Here is a 15,971-nt window from a genome sequence, read left to right as displayed (position 1 = left end):
CAAATTCATTGTCTATGGCAAAGTGATGTCAACTCCTCATGGATGAATGAATGAATGAACATATGTCACCGGTAGGCTCTCATATGTGTTCCAGTATATTATACATTCAATCTGGATCAATCAGATGTGCAGACACTTGAACAACCTACAGTTCTTGCTGCTTTCTGGTTAAGTGCTCAGCAGTCCACATGCAGAGCTGAATGTCTAAGAAAATAATTTCTTTGCATTCTGATGCTGTAAAATATTGTTTTGATTAAAAGGGCAGGAACAAATTGATGGATCTGAAATTTTTTTTTTCTTTTGGCTTGGAGATGACAGGGCAATCCATCAGATAACTTCCTTGGCTCCCTGTGACATTTCAAGATCAAATGTTATAGCTTTCTTATTTTTTCTTTTCTCTCTCTTTTTTTTCACCCCCAGCTCTCTATTGAACTGTGCCTCCAGGAAATGCATCCTGTTAATATGAGTTCTATGACACTTGTCATACAGGAGGCACTCGGTAGAGGCTTGTGGAATAATGGCTGGGAGTACTCAGGTTAGCTTAGCAGGTTGTGCCAAAGATGAGGTAACTGCTTAACCCACCTATGGTGCTGCCTCCATCTGTGCCCTAGAGCATGCAGCAAAGAGTTCTTTCAAAATAGAGCAGGCTCCAGGCAATGTTCAAGGATGCAGCTGCCCACAGAATGTGATTTCAGCATCTGGATTATATGCAGAGAGAAAACACGAGAAGTCAGAATGCTTGGCCCTTCACCTGGATCTGCCACCATGCATAATGTGAATTTGGAAATGCTACTTAACTTCTCCAAGACACAGCTTATCAATCTTTGAGCCAGAGAAAATAAGAAAGTATAATAATCAAATGAGGTAATGACTGTGGATATATTATAAAAATACAGAAAGTAATTAGAAATGAAATACACCCTCTGCAAACAACCCCAAACCTGGGTGAATTGAAACAACAATCATTTATTAATTATCTCATAGTATAATGCATCAGAAATCTGGGAGCGGTGTAACTGGGAGTCTGCTCACAGGCTCTCAAGACGTTGGCTGGAACCACATCATCTGAAGGTTTGACTGGGGCTGGAGAATCATCTGCCAAGATGGGTCACTCATGTGGCTGTTGGCAGGAAGTCTTAGTTCCTTGCTGACTATTGTCAGGAGGCTGCAGTTACTTTCCATGGAAGCTTCTTCCTAAGACTGTTTGAGTGTTCTCACCACAGGGAAGCTGGCTCCCCACAGAGTGAGTGATCCAAGGCAGATGTCATCGTGTGCTTTATGACACAGGTGCAGAAGTCAAACACTGTGATTGCCTCAATACCCTATTGGTTCTCCAGATCACCTCTATTCAGTCTGGGAGGAGACTACACAAGGATATGATTTCCAGGAGGTGGGGATCACTGGGAGCGATGCTGGAGGCTAACCTCCACATCCTCTCAGTTTAAATGGTTCCACTGGGAAATAAGGGATATAGTTGATTACCTCTGAGGTCCTCCCCTTTTAACCACATCCCTGCTTGCTCCAATTAGCCCTCCCTCAAGCCTGCTATGTGTTGCTCTCCTTTTCCTTCTTGCTGAAAATTCCTGCTGTCATTGTCAGTCCCTTGTTTCATACTAAAAATTCAGTTTTAGTCTCTAACGGGTCTCTGTGGAAATGGCTGTGCATAGCATCTGAAGGAAGTCTCTGGTGCTCTTGTCTTATGGTGCCAGCCTCGTTGGTTTGTCATTCTCTTGCTGGTGCAGCCCATTGCAATTTGCATGGTGCCATCACATACTCATGTGAGATGGGGTCCCTCCTTTGAGAGTCAATAACGAGGTGACCAATGTTGGCAGTGAGTGAGCATGCTCTGGTCTCTGTCTTCCTCACATTTGTTATTTTCCAGTGTGTGTTTCTGTCTGGGTTCTCACCTGACTCTGGCACCCCAGGTAGACAGAGCAGGCATTGCTCCCTCCATTTTGTGGGTTGAAAAACTAAGGCTCAGAAAGTCCTAACTGAGGCATTTTCTGAAATTGGGAACACAGGAAGGAAACATATTGGGTGGTTAAAACATGGAATTTGGCTTTAAACCTCTTGCACTTGAGGTGTCTGTGGCGTATTCATGAAGTTAATGTGCAGCCTTGAATACAGCTGCCAGATGATTAACTGGGCATGGAACGAGATCTCATATCCTGATTATTTTGCTTTATCTGTACATTTCTCCACTCCTTCCAGCTGTTGTACTGTGTTCTGTCTTCTTGATCCCAGATGTCCTGACTTGGTTTTTCTCAAGACCATCCTTCTTAGCCTCACCGACCTCATTGGCCTGGTTGCACACAGCTTCGAGTGCCCACAGACCAACTGAAGGGGAGTTGCTGTCTGCTGGAGAGGGTTCTAGTGGAGGAGTCTGTGGGTCCCTGTGAAGACAGGCTGGGAGAGGGTCAACAGCGTATGGGCTTCACCATCCATTAGCAAAAGCAGAGGCTTTTAAAACACAGTCCATCCATCCAAATGGACCTTCATGTCTATTTCCATAAGGTCCTGGGGCCCAGGCCCACCTTTACCACTAGTTAGCTGAGAAGTACTAGGGCTGAAGGTACTGATCTGGTGCTTGCTGTAGCCTGCCACACTGTCCCCACCCTACCTGTATCAGCTTAGTCCACAACCCCAGTCAACTCTGCTTTCTTCCACCTTGAAAACTCTTTGAAAGAGCACAAGAAGTGGGGGTCCCTGAGGGCTGGGCACCCCTCATGTTCAGGCCCACAGGCCATTTAGGCAGCTGCTTCTCCAACCTTATCTTCCTTCTGCCTCCACGGAAACCTGAGAAAGACGGAAAGGGGGAAGCGGCTGTGGTTTCCCAACACAAATAACTCCACAGAGCTTTCTCAGCAGTGACCCTTAGCCTGTTGTGTCAGCCTCAGGCTGAGGGAGGAAGGAAATAGACCTTCTATTGAGTATTTTTCTTCCCCTGTCAAGAAGATCAGAGGAACTAAGAGGGAAAGAAAAGGAGTCAAAAGCACCTTGTGGCCTCCTCCTGCAGGATTTGTGTTGCTCTTCCCCTCCCCTCTTGAACTCTAAGTAAACAAACTCCCCAGCTAAGGAAGGCCCCAGGCCCAACTCCAAGCAGGCCATAAATAAGAGCCCTTCAGCCTTTCACTCTCGGGCAAGTTGGGAAGGCCCTTCTGAGTGGAACATTTGATAGCGGGGGAGCGCTGGGGGGAGAGTCCTCGTGTTAATTGAATCCCAATTTCCTTCTCCCAGGCCCACTCTTATCTTTTTAATTATACGAAGCCTTTAATCTTCCCAGGACCTGTCTCTGTCATTAATGCGTGATCCTATTAGAGATAGGGGTTTGCTCAGGGGTAATGGGAGCCGCAAGCAGAGGCCTTTGGCAACTTTTTTTGCTTTCTAAAGCACCCAGAGTTACCTGGGGCTGAGGCAGGGAGACATTTTGGGCTCCCCTCAACTCTCAGATGGTGTTCCTTGGGCCATTTGTGTTTAAACCGTGTCTAAGATTAGCCTCTTATGGTCAGTATCTGTTGTGGCCCTGAAACTGCAGAGTAGCTCAGTCTAGCAGCTAAGGGGCAGATGAGTTCAGGCAACCTGCTTAGGAAAAAAAATCAAATTGTACTCGCAGGATGCTGGGTGCCCAGGTGGGATTCCAGAAGGAGTTGAGGCATTGTGCATTTCCTAAACGTTAGCACATACCTTTGGTGCTTGTGAATAAAGCTTATGTTCTCACGGGCTTTCCCTAACACTGCAGAGATGCATTACCTCCAGGTGACAGTGGCTTGGGACACTCCAGGGTTACATTTCTCTTCAACCCCAGCTGCCTTGTCAAAGGGCTAATGAGCTGTAAACCAATACTTAGGAATGCAAAGGCCACACCCTACTTGAAGGGGTTTGGCTCATATTAAGTGTTCAATAAATGTTTGCTAAATAACTTTTAAAACAAGAGTTCCAAGAGCCATTCACTTTAGAATATGAATTCACAGGTATTTATTGCAATTACAGCTTCTCATTTATGGCTCAATTCTACTGGACTTTTTTTTTTTCTGGGCTACAAGGTGGCCTGTAGGGTCCCTTCAGCAAGGTAGTCTGATATTTCACACATCCCTAGGTATACAGAAAGATGGGTAAAGCTGAGTCCCTGCAAGGGGCCTCATACTCAGGAAGATAAATTTTGTTAGTTTTCAATACATAAATATATGTATATATATGTATACATGTATATCAGTCAATATATAGATATATATAGTATACAACTGTATATACAATTACATATGCATGTATATGTGTGTGTATATTTGTGAATTGTCTTCAGAGACTTCAGCTATTATTTCAACTATATATATGTATATGTACACACATATATACTATACATATACATACATATATGTACACATATACATACATTTGTATATACACACACAGAAATATGTATAGTTGAAATCACAGCTGGCTTCTCTGAAGATGGGAGTTCACACACAGAACACCATCAGCAAACTGTATACCTGAATGAATAAATATTCAGATTCTGCACTGAACATGGTGTCTTGTCATCTCCCCGACCCATTATGCACAACCACTTTAGAGTCTGTAGCAGAGATACTGTCACTGACAAAAGTCACATATCTAGAAGGTGTGAGAGTCCAGATTCTAACCCAGGTCTGATCACAAAGCCCAGCCCTCAACCCCAGAGCTCCATAGCCAAAATGTTTCTCTTTGCTTGCAACCACAGTGTCTGCTCCTGAAAGTTTGTAGGTCTGGTCACAGGTTCTTGTGAAGACATAACGATCCTGGACATGGTCCAGAGAAGAGCAATTAAAACACTCAAGGGGAAGAAAAGGCTTCTGTTTGAGGACAGATTTTTAAAAAGCAGTAAAATCTGGAAAAAGGCAGAGTGAGCAGGACATGATGGAAATCTCTAGGATGTGGAGAGAACTGAGAGGGAGACAGCCTGCCTGCCAAGGGGGCACTCACTGAAGCTTACAACCAGCAGTTTTAGGACAATGACAGGAAAGTTCTACTTACCACGTTCCATAAGTTTGCTGCCTGCTGTGTGATCCCAAGAGGTGGCACAGGCTGAAAATATAAATAGAATCCCATCCTATGAACATATTGCTGTGCGCTCCCTACAGAACACCTGGCTTCCCATTGTCAAATTCAAGCTCTCAGTTTCTAATAGTTGAAACCAGGAGTGAGCAAACATTTTCTGTAAAAGATCAGAGTAAATATTTCTGGCTTTGTGGATCAATGCTGCCATAAATGCTCAACTCTGCCATTGTAGTGCAAAAGTAGCCATAGACAGTACCTATGAATGAGCATGGCTGGGCTCTATTAACATGCTATTTACACAATTAGCAAGGCCCAGATTTGACCAGCAAGCTGTAGTTTGCCAACCCTTGGTCTACACCAATTCACAGTTGAGTTGAATTATACAATTTAAAACTGGGAGGCATCTTGATGATCACACCTTTATTTTATAGAGCAGGAGGGTGACATCCAGAGATGTCAGATGAATTTCCCAAGGTCCTATAGCTGGAGACCCATAGTGGGTTATTAGGGTTGCCTGGGGAAAATATTTAGATGCTCTGAAAATAGTTTCATGAAGGATGGGAGCCAAGTGTCCCATGCTGGGCATTTCTGACTCTCTTAAATATATGTTGATGTTCAAAGACTGTCTTTTCTTAGAAAATATATCAGTTTAGGAAGGATTTGGAAATATAGCTTATTTTTAAAAAAACTGAGGGCTGTTTAAAAATCCCTGGAAATCAGAAAACAAGAAACATGCTTCTCCCTCAAGTCCCTCACCCCTACCCCTAGTTATCAGATGGGAGACAATTTTATTTCTTGACAGGCTCTGCAAGAGGCATTTGCCCTCAGAGCTGATGGCCCTGTGTCTGTCAATGCAATTTGTACATCTACCTCCCTTAGGTAGGAAGGTGCTCCTTAGGAGCTTGGTGTTGGGCCTGTCTACTGAGAACATTCATCTTCCACATTTGGGCAAGACTTTGCTGAAAACAGTTGCTTTCCATACTCTGTTGGCTAAAGCCAGGAACAGTTCAAATTTTTGGTGCTCAGAGTCTTTACCAGGAAGGTGAGTGTGTGTGTGTGTGTCTGTGTGCAGCTGGTCGGGGGAGGGAGGGAGAGGAGCAGCAGCTGACAGCTCAGGAATGCATCAGTGCTCAGAAGGTTCTAAGAATGATTATGTAGATAGCTTGTTTTTTTCTGGGACCCACTGAAGATCCCTTATGAAAATAAAAACTCATTTACTCAAGTAACCCTTTAGAAGTCAAAAATCTTAGTGGGAGACAGATGTATCACTGTTGCAGGTTTGGTGTCTGGAGCCTTCAGTGCTATCCCCAATTCACTCTGTTCCTCTGCACTTCCTTGGTTGACTCAGTATTGTGGTCTGGGTCAGAGAGGTGAGCCATGTGCTCTTTGGCACCTTAGCGAAATGGCTAAGGTGGGGAAGACAGTACAGGTGAGGGGAGAGTATAGGCTATCTTAAACCTTGATGGCTTATTTTCCTCTGGAGGTAGCTTTGAGCTTCTGGAATAGAAGGGCCTCCATCCTAAAGGCTTAAAAAGAAGTCTATCAGCTGGAGCTTTGGTCCACATAACAAGGCCACTTGGCCTTTAAGAAGTGTGGTGATGAGGGAACACTGGACTCTGAGAATCCAACTGTGGTCCAGTGACTCCTTGAGCAATTCCTATCCAAGAGATGTCTCTACCTGAAGGCCACACAAACCTGTCAGTAGACAATTCTTTGTAACAAATTGCAAGATTTCCTACCTGTTTGTTGATTGCAAGAGGTGATCAGGCTGTTGGTCTTATAAACAGGTGACTGATGCAGGCCTGGCTCCTGCAGGTGAAGAAGTCTGCTTCAAATTTGTGCTTCAGAGCCAGGATGTCCTGGATTCAGGTCTCAGCTCCAATGCTTACCAGCTTTAGTTCATTGCAGAAGTTATTTTGATTTTTAATCTCAGCTTTGGAGCATAGAAACCAATCTGTAGCAGACGCTCAGTAAAGGTCATTTTCCTTTTCATCCCAACCTTTCTCACACTTGGCCACTCTCTTGTTCAACCCCCAACCCAGTGCAGACCTGGACACTCCCAGAGAGAAGGTCACACCTCATTGGGAAGCTGTTCTTGAGCAGTTCCAGCTTCAAGTCATCCCTGAATCTATCACTCATTCAGCATATAACTGCTCTTCAAATATGCTTAGTACTTTTCCCTCATTATAAAGTTGACACATATGCATTGCAGAAGATTTGAAAAATATAGAAAACATAATTTGGAAAACATCCCCAATAAATATAACCTGCAGTGATGAGCACTGTTAGCATTTTGGTATATTTCTTCCTATTTGTGCATGTGTGGGCAGGCATAGGTTTTACAAAATTGGAATCACATTGACTGTAGATTTTGTGTACAGCTTGTTCTTTTCACTGACATTCTGACATTTCTCATATCATCAAAGTCTTTGAAAACATATTAAATATTTTTAATGGTTACCACATTTTCTGTGGCATGGATATATTGCAATGTGTGTAAGGTATTCTTAGTTTTGGATACCTAGGCTGTTTCTAATTTTTCAATATTATAAACAACACTGCCATATATATAACTGTAGGAAAATCTTTGCCACATTCTGATTGCTTCTTTGAGATAAATTCCTAGCAGTAGAAGTCCTGGCCAAAGGATGTGGGAATTCTTAATGGCCTTAACATTGAGGGCCATGTGGTTCTCTGGAAAAGTTGTGTCAATTTCTATCTATGGGGTGTGTGTCAATTTCTGTGGGGTGTGCTTCTCAGAATCCTGTTGTAGTACTTAGGTTGAAACAAGCACTCTCTCATATGATCCATAAATTATTGGAAGGTAGCTCTCAAATCTCCCCAATTTATCTTCTTTCTGGGCTAAAAAGCCATTTCTTCAAAATACTCCAAAGCCTACATTCCAACCTCCTTGCCATATTAATTTGTGGATTAGAGAATATTTTGGTTTGTAATTGTGGTTTAAAAAGTGTGTTACCAGAACAGAGCACAGTGTATTAAATGTGGCCTGGGCCATTTCTAATTCCTTTATTTGGAACCCTATACTTCTATTAATGCAATCTAAGTTTGCATTTGCTTTTTGTTTTCGTTTTAGCAGAGAATTGGCTCATATAAGCTTGTAGTTTGCTGACACACTGAGGTTTTAATGCTCTGGTTAATTAGGGTATCTTTTATTTGGTATTTGTTCAACTGATTTTGGGGCGTTACATCTAAGACTTCTATTCGTCTTCTTGGTAATAGTTCAGTGTTCCAGTCTGTTTCAATTCTGGTGATGCCCATGGAAAACAGGTCTATGGTGCCTCAAATGTGTTTCCACGCCACATTGCCCAGTGGCTGAACCTGGGGCTTTTGCCCAACCTGGCCCTATGCAGAGGTCAGGAGAAGGTCATGGGGTTGTTGAGGCTGGGCTGCCTGGCGCCACCCTGGCTGACCATCCACTTACAGGTGTTCTCAAGAGTAGCTGGGATCTTGGCCTGAAACAACTTTCGTGAAGAGCATGGCTGACCCCTCTGAGAAGGGCTCTTGTGTGACGCTGGACAACTCCACCAGCACAGTGGGGCCTCTGGGCTCTGCAGGCCATGCAACCGTCTGCCTGAGCTTTTCCAGCCAGACCTGGCACAGGCCCGAAGACTGCCAGGATGCTGGCTTGCTCTGTGTCTCCTTATCCTCTTTCCCTATACAAATAGAATGCAATTCCTCCGGAAAATTGGCACTTAACTCAGTTTTATAGGCAGGTCTGAGTGCTGGCAGGACCCATGCAAGAGTGCAAATGAATGCCTGAGCCCTCCCTTGACCCCATTCCCAGTTCTTATCTGAACCCTGAGGGGCTTATGCACAGATGGGTGGACATCTTGACCCTTCAAAGGCCTCCCCCAAAATATCCGCCCTTTGACCACCCCCTGACTACCCCCAGGTTAGCTGTGTGTACTGGAGCGTGGGCTATGTGAGGAGGGGCTCCAGGTGGGCTTATCCCCTTGGTCCCCCAGGTGCTTCTCCTCATTGGAAGAGTCATGGCTGAGGAGGCCAGAGCAGAGCCCGTGGAGGCACAGGGCCTGGGGCAGGGATCCCAGAGGTCCCATGTAAGGTTATATTGTTCGTGAGCAAACTGCTTAGTTTGCATTTTGGTCCCTGTAGATCTATATGCTTCTGTGTATTGGGATAAGAGGCAGGCGTAGGTTTCTAGAAGAAGCAGCTGAACCTGCATAGAAAGAAAACTCCAAATAAAAAGGGGTCAGATCCAAGTCTAAGGGGGCTCTGCTGTACTTGTAGGTGAGAAACCTCAAGACCATGAAAGACATTGAGACAGTGGAAATGACACTGACCAGGGGTCAGGGAGCTTGAACTCTCATTCTGGGCCCTGGGCATTGAATGAATGTTCTGACCACAGACCTCAAGGCATTTTGGCCCACAAGAGTTCAGGGCCCAAGGTATGAAAGAACTCGCCTGCAAGTGGCTCCCAGATCCTCTGAAAATGAACACACCATGTCCATGGCCCTTGCACACCTCTGCCCTGTGGCACCTCGGCCTGTCTCCTCCCCAGTTCTAGGGGAGAGCATGTCTCCTTCATTTTTGGGGCTACCCAGGCTTCCCTCCGCATCCATTCAGTATTTGGTTCCTATGCATGGGGATAATGAGACTCTTATTTAACTCAAATAAGTTCAATTCCATCCCATTCAACTCTCTCCCAGCAACTACAACTCTGTCTTTTATTGCAACCATCATTTGCTTTTTGATGGAGGTAAAACAGAAAATATAAACAGACGTTCAAAATAACTCCCCTGCCTTTTCCTTCATATTTTCAAAGTGCTTTCCCATAAAGTATTTCATTACAGACTCCAGCAGCTGCTGTGAAATATGGTCTCAGATGTAGAAGCCAGTGAAAACCAAATGAAAAGAAATCCTAAGAGCAGAAAAGAGGAGAAAGTAGTCCTGCTAGGCCCACAGCCCCATTTCTGCCAGGACTGGGCAATGCCCAGGTACCTGCTTGTTGCTTGAGGGGACTGTTCAGAAATTTCTCCTCTCCTCCTCCTACTTCTCCTGCTCCTCCTGCTCCTCCTCCTTCTTCTTTTAGGGACAGGGTCTCACTGTGTTGCCCAGGCTGGAGTACAGTGTTGTGATCATAGCTCCCTGTAGCCTAGAACTCCTAGGCTCAAGAGATTCTCCCACCTCAGCCTTGAGTAGCTAAGACTACAGGTGCATGCCACCACACCTGGCAATTTCTTAAAAAGTTTTATTGTAGAGATGAAATCTCGCTATGTTGCCCAGGCTGGTGTCAAACTCCTGGCATCAAACCATCCTCCCACGTGACCTCCCAAGGTGCTGGGATTACAGGTGTGAGCCACTGCACCAGGCCTCATGTGTCTTCTAAAATCCTCCTTTATTTCTTAATTTCTTCTTCCCATATTACACTGCTCCTTAGAAACAAAATTCTAAAATCTCACAGCTGGAAGTAGCTGTAGTCATTATTTAGGCCAGTGGTTCTCAAAGTGTGGTCCCTGGGTCAGCAGCATGAGCCCCATTTGGGAATTTGTTAGAATTGGTCTTAGGCCCCACCTCCGACCTGCTGAGTGTGAAATTCTGGTGGTGGCGGAGTGGGGGCAGCCGTGTTTTACCAAGCCCTCCAGATAGTCCCGATGCACATCCAAGTTTGAGGACCACTGATCTGGGCCAAGATCCTAATTTCAAACGGAGGCCCTTGGGCAGAAAGGTGATGTTCTTTGTCACACACAGTGTGACATGGTCAGCTGCAGAGCCCAAATGAGAAGCCAGTCTCCCGGCTCCTGTCATGATCCACTCCCTCTGCTGACCTGTCTACAGAGCAGTTTCACTGGCCTGCATCTCACTCCATGCAGAGGCGCAGAGGACAAAACAGACGGGCAGCTCGTGTCCCCAAGATGGCAGGTGCCGGTGCTGCTGACCGCCCGAATGGTACAGGATTTGGAAGGTGCATCCTCTGAGGACACATGATTTCTGAAAAGCAGAATACACCCTCTCACCTGCCCCCTGCACTTCCTTTGGTCTTTTTTCTTCAGACAAATCTGCGACTGAACATGTTCAATGTCTCTCCTGCACCAAGCAGATGAATGAGCCTCCCGACAGACTGTGTGCTCTCTCTAGCATGTTATCTTGGGTTATGGAAATTGGGCAGGTCTCCCCTTCTTCAGTTCCTCCCCACACTTGGAGTCCATAAAAGGCAGGGATATGGGCAACTTGATCCTGGACACCAGCATTCTTGGGATGGTGTTGAATACAATAAAACATGCTTATTAAATGTCAACACTGGGCATGCATAAGTGGATATTTACTGAGTGGCTACCACATGCCAGACGCGCTATCAGGACTTGTTTCCTCCCTCAAGGCTTAGTGGTCAGTGAGTCCCCAGGGCCACACTCCAGCCCATTTCCGCTGCCAGGATGCCATGCCTCCATCCCATGTCACCCCTCCCATTTCTCTTCCCTTCTCTTGATGTCCCCACGTGCCTTGTTGTCCTGATGGGATGCAGAGAAGCACTCACCCCAGGGGTCCTGACTCCCCAGAACAAGAAGGCAAAGTCACTCGCTGAAGAGGGAGGCGAGGGTGCAACCAGGTGCTCCCAGGACAGGGAATGTGCTTAAAATGAATATGAGATGGTTAAGACTCTGCTCAGCTGGAGAAAGAGACAGCAAAGGCTTGATGGGGACCTTTAGCCTGACCTGAGGTTTTGCCACAGACTTGGTGGAACTTTGAGAGGCAGGGGCTGCAGTAGGTTAGAGAGGATGGTGGAGGGGCCTGACTTCTGCATCCAGGCTGGATGAGACTCATGCCCAGTGGACAGGGCGAGGGGAAGCCCAGAGAGATTGGGGACCCTGGGAAGACCAGAGAGGCAAGGGTGTTTTTCAGGGATCTGGGGCGGTGAAAACCATAGTGGTGGGAGTGAGGCAGCTCCCAGTGTGAGGATGCTAGACAGACATCATCCCAGGGATTAAAGTTGGTCAGAAACAATAAGTGTAGTAGCAATATTTATTGAGCCCAGGCCCCAGGACAACTGCTTAGCATGCATTTTCATATTTATTCCCCACAACAGTTTTTCCAAGACCTGTAATGTGTCAGGTACCATTGAGGTCATGTCACATTCCTTTTTCCTTTAGTTGGCCTCTCCACACCCCAGATCAGGAATCTGAGGAATAGAAATGCTTCATGATTTGCCAGGGATCCTTGGCTAACAGGGAGCCCAGCTGGTCCTAGATCCTAGGTCTTCCCACTTGAAACTCACAACTCTTTTGCAAATGTCTCAGTTGGTTCTTTCTAGTCAGAGAAGCTAGTGAGAGTGACATCCAGAACAACCTAAGGTAAGATGCCACCGGGGGCTCAAATATCTGGTGCCTCCTGAAGCCTGTGCTGGAGAAAGGGAAGAAAGAAGCAGGGAGCTGTGACAGGTCTCAGAATGTACCAAGCAGCACTCTGGCACCTCAACATGTGGCATCATGGAAAGCTCATAAGATTTGTGCTCAGAAACTCTGTGCTGCTCTTATTACTGAGATGCCTCCAGAAGAGACTCGTGTGTACTGGTAGCTAAGAATGCATGCTGAGGTTAACTCTCAGAGCTGCCGGGAAAACCAAAGGAGAGAGTGGCTGCGAGAGTGTGTCACAAAGCTCACTTGGAGTGATGGGACTTCTATTCATTTATTTGACAGGTGTCTATGAGCACCTGTCATGTCATCATACAGATACTTGGGGCCTCAGCCATGACAAGTATCTAGCTCCCAGCAACATCACAGTCATAACCAAAGAGTGAGTGCCACATATCATAACTCCCCCAGGTCATTTGTAACTTTTGAGGTCACTCTCTTCTTTTAGTCCTAACACAAGCTGCAGTTCCTGACCTTTGGCCCTTAAGTAAGTTGGTCAATAAATGCCGTCTAAATGTTTTTATTGAGTAGATTTCACCTGGGGATAGAACAATAGCCCACAGGAGAGGTCCTGGACAGGTGGGCTTTTTCTGCAGCCCAGACCCTCTTGAAGTAGCTTGGGGTCAAGATTGGAACCTCCTTGCCTTTGCTGCTCAAACCCATAGACTTAGGGCTCCTTCTAGGGGAAAGTTCACCTCTGTTCCTGGTTGTAAGACTTCCCTTGAAGCACTACATCTGAGTACAGAAGTACTACATCTGAGGTAGATGAATACTGGGGAGGAGAATGGTGAAATCTTGCACAAGTTGGCAATTTCAGGGAAGTAGAAGAGAGTGACTTTCTCAGTAGGCATGCTCTTAACTAGTTCTAAGTAATGATTTGGAATGTTTTAATGTTTTACCTAGCTCAGTTTGGTCTTTGGCTTGGATCTTTCTTGTCCTCTGATTTCCAGAAAAGAATGTCCATTCTGGTCTCAGCTCCTACTCCTTAGGGCATTTGGATCACTCCCTGAGTTCCCAGGCAGAAACAGAGTGGAACTTGAGTTGGACATTCCATGTACTATGTGACCTTGAGCAAGACCCTTGACTGCTTGAACCTGAGTTTATTGAACCTGTGAAATGGGAATAAAATTATTCACCCAGTTTAGGTCAGGATCAAACTACCATCACCACCACCACCACCGCCACCACCACCACCACCACCACCACCACCACCACCAACAACAACAACAACCCTCTTAACCGAGTGAGCGTTTATTGTGTCCAATGTTGTGCTATGAATTTTACGTGAATTATCCCATTTAATCCTTACAACGATTCTATGATATAGATGTTAGCAGCACTCTGAGTTTGCAGGTAAGGAAATAGAAAATGCCAATATAATTTGCCCAAAGCCATGCAGTTAGGAAGTGATAGGACAGAAATTTGAACACAGGCAGACTGACTCCAGGGTCTGAACTCTTCAGCCTCTGCCGCAACTTAGGAAGCAGGTCTTGCCTGGTTCCTCGTCACTGTTGAAACTTCTCTTTCTCTTTTCTCACTGTCTTCCTTCCACTTGGATAACTGGATTCACCTTTCATTAACCTGCATTCAAAGAAGCAAGAAGGCATCTCTTCCATGCACTGATTAACTTCGTTGCAAGCATGCTGCTTTCATTTTTTGTGTACCTAAAGATGTCTGCAGAACCACATCCAACATGGCTGATACCTGGACCTTTGAGTATCAAATAGCTTGGGAGGGTCATGACTGGGGCTGAGAAGAGGAGACAGTGGCTTGTGGAATGAACTCAATTTGTGCACTTTCCCAGGGCATGGGGGAGGAAATGACAGTGACTTGTTGCTTGGGAAATGCTGATGGGTGGCCTGGTATCTTGAGAATGTGCTCAGGCAACCAGGGGATGTTGTTCCAACCTCTCCTTCTCCTCCTCATTCCTGGGATGGTACTTTGGACTCCTCTTCACTATTCCCAGGCACAAAAGAGAAATATGACTCTGTTGTTTTTCAATAGTCTTAGTGCTAATTTAATCACAACAAAACTCTACGTATTGGTTTATGCCTGCTTCAATGCTAGTATTTGATGCTATCTAATTTACTCCTGGCAATCCTGTGAGGGTGCTATCATTACCCTCATTTTATAAACAAAGAAACTGAAATTCAGAGATGGAGAAACTTACCCAGGATTGCACAGACAGAAATGATGAAACTGAGATTCAGATACAGAGCCTGGATTCTTAATCACTGTGTTATATACTGTGACTCATGGAGTCACGCCAGGCACTTCCCCAGTGCAGTGTCCCACTCTGAGTGGGTCCACCCTTGCTTCCTTTGTAGTGAGCTAGGCTCTACGCATGGATCCATCACCTGGGTGTCTGGCCCAGGCCAAGTTGCTTGGCTTCTGTTTGTTCATGTGCAGCACCATGGTCATCACAGTGATGTGCTCACCCCACAGAATCATTGCAAGAACATGTCAAGGTAAAGCAATAAAAGATACTTTCAACTCACCAGGCATTTATTCAGCTCCAGCTATTTGCTAATGCTAAATATTGGAGGAGGAGGTGACACCCAGGGGTTGCAGGCTCAGAGAGCTAGAGATGTGAACTTAGCAGCCCAAATCTGAGGGTGGGTATCTTAAATGCAAATAACATATTTAGGAGAGGCTGAGGATAAGATAATTCCAACATTGAGAAATATTTGGAACAAGTGGTCTGAGCCAAGGTTTGAAAGACTTTAAAAGGTAGATGGTAGGATGAGCAGGTACTTCCGGGCTATGAGAACAACTTGACTGGCTACGAGAAAAGAGGACATAAAGCATGTGAATGGGTGATGTGTGTGCAGGAGCCAAGAATCTCTCTTTCTGCCTGTGGACTCCATAGGATAAGGCAGTGGCCAGTTGTCTTAGCATGTTTCGGCTGCTACATAACACTGCTATAACAAAACACCATAGATTGGGTGGCTTATAAACAACGGAAATGCATTTCTTATAGTTCTGGAGGCTGGGAAGTCCAAGATCAAGGCAGATTGGATACCTGGTGAGGGCCCGTGTTCTGATTTATAGAAAGCACCTTATTGCAGGGTCCTCACATGGCAGAAGGGGTGAGGGGCCTCTCTGCGGCCTCTTTTATGAGGACACTAATTACATTCCCGTAGGCTCCACCCTCATGATCTAATCATCTCCCAAAGGCCCCACATCCTAACACCTTCACCTTGTGAATTTCTGAGGGACACAAACATGCAAATAATAGCACCAGTCTGAAGCCTTTCAAGCCATGCAGAAGACTTCCACATATATTCTCATGTTTTCCATGGGAAGCTTTGCCTGGTTTTGACAGAGGAGTGTCACGATGCCATCTATCTGAAAAAGGTCCCTTTGGGGCAACACTAGAGAGACTGGGCAAACTCAGAGGCTGGGAGGTGGGTGAGGGGGGTCTTGCAATAATACAGGCAAGAGGTGATGAGGGCCTGAGTTCAGGCAGTCAAAGAAGGGATGGAGAGGAAATGAGGGCTGCTAGAGACATTTGGGAAGGAGAGCAGACAAGTATTGGACAAGAAGGAG

The 15,971-nt window shown here is 45.6% G+C and overlaps 1 protein-coding gene across 1 annotated transcript in view; it reads right to left on the bottom strand.

The window, feature by feature from the left end:
- The window catches only part of LOC134732386 (uncharacterized), a 66,349-nt gene extending 57,236 nt beyond the window's left edge, over positions 1-9,113 (bottom strand). The window contains exons 1-3 of the mRNA XM_063617039.1: positions 8,963-9,113; positions 8,540-8,708; positions 2,290-2,393 (exon numbers count right to left, since the gene is read on the bottom strand). Coding sequence (XP_063473109.1) covers positions 2,290-2,393; positions 8,540-8,708; positions 8,963-9,113 — 424 coding nt within the window. The remainder of the gene's footprint in view (positions 1-2,289; positions 2,394-8,539; positions 8,709-8,962) is intronic.
- Positions 9,114-15,971: the final 6,858 nt, after the last annotated feature.

The sequence above is a fragment of the Symphalangus syndactylus genome, chromosome 14 (assembly GCF_028878055.3).
Source record: "Symphalangus syndactylus isolate Jambi chromosome 14, NHGRI_mSymSyn1-v2.1_pri, whole genome shotgun sequence".
Lineage (NCBI taxonomy): Eukaryota > Metazoa > Chordata > Mammalia > Primates > Hylobatidae > Symphalangus > Symphalangus syndactylus.
Note: the sequence above shows the minus strand (reverse complement) of the source record. Positions and strands in the feature narration are given on the sequence as shown.